The 9,981-nt window shown below is 55.9% G+C and overlaps 1 protein-coding gene across 11 annotated transcripts; it reads right to left on the minus strand.

Annotated features, from left to right (window-relative positions):
• Positions 1 to 591: 591 nt before the first annotated feature.
• Mrpl23 (mitochondrial ribosomal protein L23) lies at positions 592 to 8,955 on the minus strand. Of its 11 annotated transcripts, none has more exons than XM_013075007.3 (7): positions 8,665 to 8,696; positions 7,506 to 7,572; positions 6,748 to 6,818; positions 5,861 to 5,983; positions 4,909 to 4,991; positions 4,159 to 4,232; positions 592 to 842 (listed from the first exon to the last, which is right to left on the minus strand). In XM_013075007.3, exons 1-7 carry the CDS (start codon positions 8,679 to 8,681, stop codon positions 681 to 683), a joined length of 597 nt encoding a protein of 198 aa, XP_012930461.1. In that variant the 5' UTR covers positions 8,682 to 8,696; the 3' UTR covers positions 592 to 680. The 11 variants fall into 11 exon arrangements, with proteins under 11 accessions (XP_012930461.1, XP_087061641.1, XP_087061644.1 ...); XM_087205515.1 differs by lacking the exon at positions 6,748 to 6,818 and adding an exon at positions 7,209 to 7,258; XM_087205518.1 differs by lacking the exon at positions 6,748 to 6,818 and having other exon boundaries at positions 8,097 to 8,692.
• Between the last annotated feature and the right edge of the window lie 1,026 nt (positions 8,956 to 9,981).

The raw sequence follows: 9,981 nt of genomic DNA on the forward strand, positions 1-9,981 counted from the left end.
ACCTGTGAAAGTCATAAAACTGCAGCTTGGGGGTTATTGGCTGCCCATCCCCACTCCAGTCAGGGAGCTAGCAGACCTGTCCTCCCGTCTCCTTGCCCAACTGCCAGGAAGCTTCTCTGTGGATAGGCCACCTCTCCTCCTTCTGCTCCTCTCTCTGCCTGACACCCACTCAGGTACTTCAAGTCAATTGTGCCAAACTGGAAACCATAAGCCCGAAAGGGGTACCCTCCCTGGTCCTCAAGGGCTGCTGACCTAGGGTTCTTCCCTGTGCCTCTATGCTCACACTTACACTGTCTCTCCTCCCAACACCCTGAGCTCAAGCTCCAAGTGTGGACACTCATGTAGCAAAGAGCCGCAGGCTGCATGAGGTTGTCCTCACCTCTTCCTATCTCTTCAGTATGTGTGCTGGTGTCATCTTCAAGTTGTGAGGCCTTGGGTGAGGCCAGAGAAGCCCACGCCTCGTGCCCCATGCGACCACATGACGCATGGCCAGCTAGCTCCTCCTCAGTCCTCCAGGGCCAGGACGTATACTTTGGGCACACGTGGCTGAGACTCAGTGACCTCCAGAACAGAAGCGTACAAGACATCCGGTTCTTTTTCCCAGGGCAGGGGTTTTATTTGGATTGTTAGAACTGCTCTACCCACTGGGGCCTGTGTCCATCTGTCCCTGCCTGTGGCTGTCATAGGCCAAACCAGTCTGAGACACCACCACGTCGGGGGTCGCTGCTCTGCCTCTGCTTCACATCTTCCAGGAACTCGCTCTGGCTCTGTAGTTCCTTATCGGTTAGGCTGGGCTCTGTCTCGGGAAACAGGTCTGGGAAGGTGAAGGTCTGACCATGGGCCTGGGGAGGAAACAACTCAGATCAGTGCTCTAGTCTTCAGGCCGTATTCAATTGCTCAAGGACCGTGACCCTCGACCCTCACAGTGGGAGGGATGAGCTGCCATTGTCTATAGTGCAGGGTCCCTGCCGGGAAAATAAACATCTCTGTGCTGTGGGGCCTCCTGCTCTTATCTAGCAGCGGGAAGCCATTACCCCGAGACAATGCTTCTTTTCATGGACATTATCTCTTTACAGTGGTGTCTCACCAGCCCCCAGCTCATTAGAAGTAGCCCAGCAAAGGCCTATTCACCAGGGCGGCAGCCTGGTTGAACTGAGGGGCAGGAACTAGGCACAGAAAAACAGGACATTAAGTGACGTCTGGTGCCACGCTAAAGCTTTTTCCATCCAAAGTACCTAAAGGCCTTCACCCACATTAAAGGCCAGCCTTCCTCCAGGCTCGGAGCTTGGCAAATAAAACACATGTAACGCACACAGAAACCTACATATGCAGCAGTCTATAAATCAAGTCGGGCTTTGCAAATTAACTGGTTTTACGTCTTTCACTAGAAGTTCGGAATGTTTCAGCATGGCCAAGTCCCAGCCCAGGCCCCCAAGCACGTGGGTCAGGCACCAGTGCAAGCCCTTGGTGAGGAGGGGGACCATGGTGTGGAGCCTAAGCAGATACGAGGGGCTGTACTGCCTGGCTGACTACACTAAGCAGCTCCAAGATAAGGGGCAACAGACAGGAAAGCAGGAGGGGAAGCTAGCACCTGGCCTCCAGCTACCAGTTAAAGGAGTGCTGAAGACCGCACTGAATCTGCAGCACTTTAATGAGCAAAGTCAGTGGGGTACACTTGGGCTCTAGGAGACCCTCATTTCTTCCTAAGGAAATCTGGGCTTCGGCAGGGAGCCAAGCTTGATCTGAAACAGGACATAAGTCCCAGATCCCACCCTGAGAATGCAGAGTTTGTTAAGTTCTGGTCACATAGAGCAGGGTGCAGGAGCTAGATAAAAGGCCAAGAGCCAGGCTGCCAGAGATTATCTTACATATCTCAAGACTCCTTTTTTCCTTTTGAAAAGTACTGACAGACAGACAATAGTTTACAAGCAGGGCTGCCTGGCTAGAAGGGGGATTTGTGTTTGATATCTTGAGGTGACTCTGCTAGTTTCTGCAGCAGGGGAAACCCAAAGTGACATTTAAAAACACAGACACAAAGATGACCACATACAGTGGCTTGTGAAGAAACAGGCAGCTGTTAGGGAAATGGCCCGCTTCACCAGGAGACCAGAGGTATCTGTAGGTGCCGGATGGCTCCCTGGGGGATTTTCCTTGTTTAGAGAAATCTACACTTTAAAGAACAAAATCCTTTCACCTTCCAAAGAGAGGAAGGAGTTATCAGTGGCAGAGACCAGGAGAGAAAAAGGTCACAAGGAGAGCTGAAAAAGCCAGCCCCCCTCCGGTAATCCTGGAGCTCTTGGCCACTGTCTGGGCCAGGACTTGCCTGCCCCTTGCTGCCCAAGCATTTGTTCTGGAGCAGCAAGCTCATGGCTCGTGTGCACCACTCACTCAAATGCGGCTCTGTGTATACATGGTCAATGCTCTTTTTGTTCTGTGGGTAACTGAGGACTTGCTCCTACTCCCTCTCGGACCTGGGGCCAGAGATGTTTATCAGGTTGTCAGAGGAAAAAGTGGGACCCCCACCATGTGGGCTGTGCCTTTCCACTGCCGCCAACTCACAATAAATCCCATCATTTAATTTGTGTCTCTGGCTGACCCTGCGTGTGCTGCACAATGGGTTGTTATTAGAAGCACCCACCCCCACCCCATGGGGCCAAAAGGAGGGTCTTGGCAGCAGATACAGACAGAAGGGGCCTCTGAGGGTCCTTGGGTCCTTGGGGGGGATGGAGACCCACTACCCAGTTTCTAGGCTGTGCAAAGATTGGTGGGGTGGCGTTACAAATTTTAATTCTGGGACAGGAGGAGCCATGCTGACGGGGACATGCTGGCCACAGCTGCCCTGCCTGTCTCCGGCAGCCTGGATTTCAGAGAAAGACGGCAGGCGGCAGCTGCAGACATGGATCTAAGGATTGCCGAGAGTTCAGCTTTCAGGGTGAGGTGGGGCTGGGGGAGAAACGGGGCTCAGATGACTCAAAAGCCACTTGTAACCATAGCTGTCTCCAAGTGACTCGTAGCGAATGCCAGCATATGGGACATCGCCCCGCAGCCATGACAGAGACAGATGGGGCGTTTCAACACCAGCACACACAGGTCTTTATAAGGCTGGTGGCTGCTCTCTCCACCTGAATTGCCTGGTTTTATACATAGCAAATATTAGGCTAAGTGATTACGGGACCCTGTTTAGAACAAATGTGGCTGTTCTTCGGGAAAGCTGTCTTACTCTTTGAGGGAAACTGCCTTCCAACTCAGGGCTGGGTCCTGCTAGGTCCCAGTGGGAGGAGGGTTTCTAGTAGCATTACTGCCATCTAGTGGTCAGTGTCCCCCCACCCCGGGGCTCCCTGGTGAGCTGTTTACACCAAAACTGAAGGAACTGGAGGAAGCCCCCCTCCTTTTGCCGGTTTTAAGCAGTGGGGGAGTGGTGAATAGGCCCTGCAGGATTCCCACAGAGGCCCTGCAGTCCAAGGCCAGCCACTGAGGTCAGAGGGGATTCTGCCTGGAGACTGAGGGCCGCCGGGCGTGGCTACTGCTTGTCCTGGTCCTGAGCACTCTCAGGAAGGAGAGAAAGCCTGTCTGAACACATGGGCTCCTTTCTCCTAGGTCTGTGCCTCAGGGAACACGCGGTGGAGGTGCCTTCTTGGAGGCCCCTGGCCAGGACACTTGATAAAGTAACTCAGGCGCTGATATCACATGCTCATGGAATCCAGACTTAGAGCTGGACAGGACCCAGGAAGGGGGAGAGGAGAATGCAAGACTGTGCCACCAGGGCCCCAGACCCCAGGCCATCCCACACCAGCTCTGGCACCCAGGCTCCTAGGAGGGCACAGTGTATCTTCAGCGGCATTCACCTGTCTCCAGGCCTGCAACCTGTCCCAGGGCAGGCCCTCAAGGGACAGGTGGCCTTTGATGTCCACCATAACCTGCAGTGGATCTGCCTTTCATATGGAATGTTCAGATCTGAGAACTGCTCAGAACAGCAGGTCCCTATGTACTGTCCATATGTGCTAACCAACTATGTTCTGTGGGGGCCCAGGAGACACTATGTGGGGCCTGGTCTGCTCCATGATGGGCCCTGGGCTCTGCTCTCCTGGCATGGTGGCTACCAACAGCCCCAAGGCACAACTGACAGTGGGAGGTCAGGTTTCAAAGGGGCTCACTCACCAGCTGAACATAGGCCACTTTGTAGTCTGGCTTCTTGATCCTCACATTCCTATAGTCCCTCTGCCTATTGGAGCCTGCAGGGAGGAAGCAGACCTTTACTTCCAGGTCCCAACACAGATCCAGCCCCACTAGCCCAAGAACTATTTTCCAGACAGGAGGTATGGTGGCTGCCCCAAGTCACAGGAGGCCAAGCACCAGAAGCAGCTCAGACCCACCAGCCAGTGCCACCGAAATGGGTCTGTTTAAATAAAAATAACCTTTGAAAACAAAAGTAAAAGATTTTAAAACATTAAAATGAATTTAACACTTTGTTCTCTGTTGAAAATGTAAATGAATTTGATAGGCACTTTCTTGGGAAGGCACTAAAACCAAACAGATGTGCTTGGCTTTGCCACCTCTGGCTGGAGGTCAGCGAGGTCGGCAGGCTCACAGCATGGAATGGAATATGAGCACCTGGTGGCACTAGCCAAGGGGTGAGGTGAGGTTTCCAGGAAACACAGTGCGCTGCTGCTGAGGGTTGCAGTGGGATCCTCTTGGGGAGCTGTGCTGTGGTAGGCTGGGGGTAGCACCAAAGGGAAACCATGGTGTCAGATCTGCCACCAGAGTACCGTGTGACCCTAGCAAGTCACCCCAAGCCCCTTGTGCCTCAGTTGCCTCCTGTACCAAGTCAGATTACAATGACTGACCCTGAGGCTGTGACCTGGTACTGAATGAGCACTATCATGTAGACAGGAGGGTGCAGCCACTCACCGTGCTGCACCCGCGTACGCACAGCAGCCACAGGTACGTTGTAAATGCGCTCAAGATAATTCCTGAGGTCCACCCTGGTCATCCTGGATGAATGAGAAAGAAAGGGAAGTCTGAACAGGGCTCGGCTACATCAGGCTGAGGCCAAGCTGGGCCAAAGACACCAGCACTATTGACCACTGGACCCCCAGTTTTGTCCTCCTCACTCAGGATTAGGGTGACAGGGACCAAGGCCCAGGCACTCAGAATACAGCTCTATCAACTTGGTCCATGCCATCCCCTCTCCACTGGTCCTCAACCTCCAGGGACCAGCTGGGCTTGCACAAGAGATGTGACTGCCTTAAAGAGCTGCCAGACTCCCAGCCTGCCTTGAGCTTGCAGGTCCTTTCAGCTGGACCTTGCCTGTGACTGTGAGCTCAGCTTTAAGGCCCCTTCTGTCCTTGTCAGGAAGCTGGACAAAACTGATGCTCAACACCCTTAGAAACATGTGCTGCCACCCCACCAGTCTGATCCAGTCCTGACCAACAGTTCTAGTCGGGGGGCTATGTATTTCCCTAAAGGTGAAGCAGCTGTCAAACCCAGCCAGCTGAGTGAAGCAAAGTACGATAGAAGCCAAGATGAGCAGTTCTGCGAATCACAGCAGGCTCCCAACCCAGCCTCTTGGGATGCCTTTCCTGGGAAGAGGACTAAGGCAAGAATTCAACAAAGACCAGAGCAAGGAAGTGAGCCCACATCTCAGGTTCTCAGTTAAGCCTCCCAGGTGGAGGCCAGCAGGAAGCCTGCCAGAGCATGCTCGCTCCCCTTGCTCTCCTCAGCTCTGCAAACACAGGCCTTCACTGCTGCCTGCTAAGCAGAGCCACCCCAGGTCTTCCCAGGCAGGAAGAGCCTGACCCTGGGTGCCAGGGACCCACAGCACCCGCAGAGTGCTCTCAGCCCAGATTCCTTTGGGGCTTACTCCATGGGGATCCGGAACTGCACCGTGTCTTCAGGCTGAGCCACACCAGGCCGTACCAGCTTAATGAAGAAGTTGGTTCGAAATACTCGGAGCTGGGGGCCACCCAGCTGGTACAAGGGATACCTGCTCAGGAGAGACTTGGTTCATGTTATGTATCAACACAGCAGGCTCTGAGGTAACTGGTAGGCCCCACTGTGCACCACATTAGCAGGGCCAGGGCAGGCAGGACAGCTATGCACAGGTCACTAACCCAGGGCATGCAGATCCCACAGCTCATCCCCACCTCAGTCTGCCCAGTGTGGCAGTCAGGTCTCTCATCCCCTAGCTTCGACTTGGGAAAAAGGGGCTGGTGGCCCCCATGGTCTACAGCAGGGCCAAAGAACAAACAGAAAGGAACTAGAGAAGCAGAAGCCGATATTTAGGGCTTGGGAGTGTAGCTCGGTGGTATAGTGTTTAGCGAACATGAAGCCCTGAATTTGATCCCTAACAGTGCAAAACAAAAAAGAAGCCAAGAATGTCCCCCACAAACAGGGTGAAGGAAGGATTCAACCTGGAAATGCTAATTCCCTACAGGACAGCACACCTGAGGATGGCCACCCCTGCTGCTCAGGAGTGGGGGAGCACCACAGTGGGGCCCTTCTGGCCTTGGCCTTCAGGGAGGCAGGCTAAGGGCTTAGAGTTGTAGAGGAGGGTACTTTCAACAAACTGTGTTTGATCTTACACATCACAAGTTGGCTGCAACATCTCCCCAGCACCCAAACCCTCAAAGCAAATAAGCAGCTAAGGGGCTTGGGGGCCAACTGCCTCCCAGACATTAGGCTTGTGCTCCTGGTGACAAATCAAACAAAATCTCCACTCCAGTGGTCTTATGTGTCTTCCTAGCCCACCTTGTCATTAGGCCTTGGGGCTGGGGGACAGTACCCCCATTCAGCATCCAGAAGCTCAAGATCTGTGGAGTCTGAGAAGGTACAACCTCCTTGGGGTCCGTGAAGGGTGAGTGCGGGGGGGCGGGCGAGGGGGGTGTCCAGGATCTCATCCGTAGCCTTATGACCAGTCTGGGGCAGTGCATGTGACCTGATTTGGGGATTACCCAGCACCATGCTGGAGGCACTCACAGGCTGACACTGACCCACCTTCAGGGAGGTGCATGCTGGCCTGGGCCACCTGAGTCTAGGGAGCACCAAGGATAACAGTTGCTGAGGGCCAAAGCCAGGACACTAGGTCAGGCTGAGAAGCCAGTGCCCCAGGGGTTAGACAGACAGCCTGGTGGGACCAAGCTGCTGGGGACTTTCAGACACAAGCACTTGCAGGAAAAGGTGTGCCTAAGTCAAGGGAGAACTGCATCTACCTGGTGACCAAGTCAACATGTTGTGGCCAAGCCAGTTGGCTGAGTCTCCACTGTAAAGAAGAAAGGTGCAGGGGCCGGGGATTTAGCTCAGTGGTTTTGCCTCCTGCTGCGCAAGCGCAAGCACCTGAGTTCAATCCCCAGTACCAAAAAAAAAGAAGAAGAAGAAAGCTGCAGACACCTAGTCATGCCCCCCCAAGAGGGGTGCTGGAAAAAAAAATAATAAAAAAGAGGGGTGCTGGAAGAGGTGCTGAAGAGCAAGCTCTTGAGAGGGGCGAGGCTGTGGGACCCTCAACTTACCCACAGGTCCAGGCCAACTGTGACTGCCCAAGGAGCCCTCATACTCCCACTGTGTCCAACTGTGACACTGGAAGTGACAGACAAGGTTGGGGACCTATCTTTTAATGGTGAGAAAGGAGGTGCAATGGCTCACAGAACCCCCCAGACTCCAAGCCTTGAGATGGTGCTGCACTGGAGGGCCCAACATAAGCCTGAGTTGAGAGTGCCCAAGGCCACATGGGTTCAGTCTCACAATCCATGTTCTCTCAGACCTATCTTCCCTGATTGTGCTGCACACCATGACCCATCCCAAGGCTTGTCCTGGGGCCTCCAGCTCTGGAAAGATCACACTGCCCCTGCTTTCCTCCTTTGTCCTGAGACACCCTTTCAATAGGCCCTCCCTCAACCTCACTGTCCCCGGAGGGCTTCCCTGATGCTCCCCACATTTCACAAGCACCTCAAACTCAACGAATTTCAAATGGAGCTCTTCACTGCTCTGAACAACGCTGGGCCCAGCTCAGGGCCACTGGCTTCACCCCCCACCCACAGCATCCCACTGTAAGCCACTGAGTTAGCTCCCTGCAGAGCCTCAGGGTGAATATGTGAACTCACCAGGTCTTGCCCGCTCCCCCTGCCCCTGCCCACAGCCTCAGTTTCCCCAGGCCAAGGGCGCTCGTGTCCTGGTCCCAGAGTCTGCAGAAGGAACTCACCCAAGGGTCTTCAAGGGCCCCCCACCCCGCCAGCTATCTCCTTAGCTATGTGTGCAGGGGCCCCAAAGTGCTGTCTACTGGGTACCCCCCAAATATTCATAATTGCTTCCCAAAGCCCACAGTGGCATAGTCCCATCACTCATGGGTTGTCCTAGGTTCACCGAGGGCTTGTGCTTCCTGCTTAGTCTCTGGGGAGACTCGGACACCTGGGCCACGTGGGAACCAACGCAAGGGGCTCTCAAAAACTTGGGAGGCCCTGTCAGTGCTCCCCCAGCTCAGATCCAGCTCAGGCTATCACCTGCCCCCGACACCACGCCGCGACACCAGAGCCCCACGACGGCGAGGACCTCAATTTACAGGACCTGTGCCCTGGCCACCGGGAGCCCTCCTCCACCTCTTCCCATCCCTTGCATTCAGCCCCTGTGTCTCTGCCGGGGGCCCGCAAGGGGCCCTGCGGCGACACTACTCACAGCACGTTCCGCGCCATGGCGGTCGCGCGTCGAGCTGAAGGAAGGAGCGGCACCCATCCCGCACGGCACCTGCGCTGGCACAGCGCCCCCTCGCTTCCGGAGGCCGCGCCGCCCCGCTCCCTGTGCACCACCTCACGCCCTGCATCCCGTACCGCGCCAGGCACCGCGCCGCCCCGCCCCCAACTTGTGCAGTTCCCCGTGGCCCGCGCTCCTTAGCGTTGCAACATACACAGAGGCCCCTCTTGGCCCAACTCCAGTCCGCACGTTCCCGCACATCCCGCAAAGCCGCACACCGTGGTCCTGCTCTCCCCTCCCCCTACAGCTCCATTTGGATTTGGCCTCTCCCACCAGGCCCACCACGACCAAGTTGGCCCGGCCCCAACCCCCCCCTCCCACTCCCCCCCCACTCCCCCCCCACTCCGCACTCAGCCTCGAATACTCCGCCCACGCACTGAGGCCTCTAGGAGCCCTACAATCCCCTAGACCCCCTTACACCCGCGCCTGCGCTTTCCCACTCTTATGCGTCCTGCTCCTTGCCATCCCCCACCTCCACCCGACCCCCACCGCGCGACTCAGCGGCGCAAACCTCCAGTCTCTCCCTTTCTCCCTCTCAACAATTCAAGGTCACATCCTGGTCAGTGCTGCCACCTTCCAGCTGCCTGGCAGTGGGGGTGGGGAAATAATGAATGGTTTGGGCCGGGGTCTGGGGTCTTGGACTCCTTTCCTCCACCTGGCCCGGCAGTTTCCCCCTCCGCTCTCGGACTCCTAGGCCCCCTTCCCCTTGAAGCTCCGGCAGGCCAGCTCACCACCGCCAGGCTCACTCCCAACCCCCCTCCTCCCCCGGCCACACCTCCTTCAAGAGGCCCCTGGCTTCTCCGGGCCTCTCTGTCGGCCCACCCTCTCTCTCCAGACCAGGACAGCCCAGCTCAGGGGACCTCTTTGCCCCTGATTCCAAGTCCTTGATTTTCTGCCATTGACCAGGACCCTCCCCTGCAGGAGAGGGTGTCGGGCTCCCTCCTGCCTGTCCCCAGACCCCAACTCCTTGGGTTTCCTCACTTCTCAATCCCTTTAGCTACCCATCTGCCCTGGCAGGCTGGCTGATTTTACTCTGTACCACACTGTACCTCCGATGTACTTTGGAGCTGGGGTGGCATGGGTGGGGACGTCGAGCAGGGGCAGTGAGGGACCCCTGGAAAGATGAAATGACACTAGCAGCCCTTTGGGACAGGAAACCAAACCTTCAGGTAGGGACAGTGCTGGGCAAAGGGGAAGTCAGGAGCTGGCTGAGACCAAAGGCATCAGCGAAGAGAGCAGTGC

This window comes from Heterocephalus glaber, unplaced genomic scaffold, assembly GCF_053883595.1.
Source record: "Heterocephalus glaber isolate CG9 unplaced genomic scaffold, H.glaber_assembly_v1.0 deba00000594, whole genome shotgun sequence".
Taxonomy (NCBI): domain Eukaryota; kingdom Metazoa; phylum Chordata; class Mammalia; order Rodentia; family Bathyergidae; genus Heterocephalus; species Heterocephalus glaber.

What these genes read in the sequence shown, in the direction of transcription:
- Mrpl23 (XM_021264412.2), bottom strand. Translation starts at nt 6,929, where the DNA reads ATGCACTGCCCCAGACTGGTCATAAGGCTACGGATGAGATCCTGGACA. An exon ending in CCCCAAGGCCTAATGACAAG is followed by an intron (nt 5,984 to 6,747) that starts GTGGGCTAGGAA and finishes TCTCCTGAGCAG; the next exon opens with GTATCCCTTGTACCAGCTGG. An exon ending in CAGTTCCGGATCCCCATGGA is followed by an intron (nt 4,992 to 5,860) that starts GTAAGCCCCAAA and finishes TCATTCATCCAG; the next exon opens with GATGACCAGGGTGGACCTCA.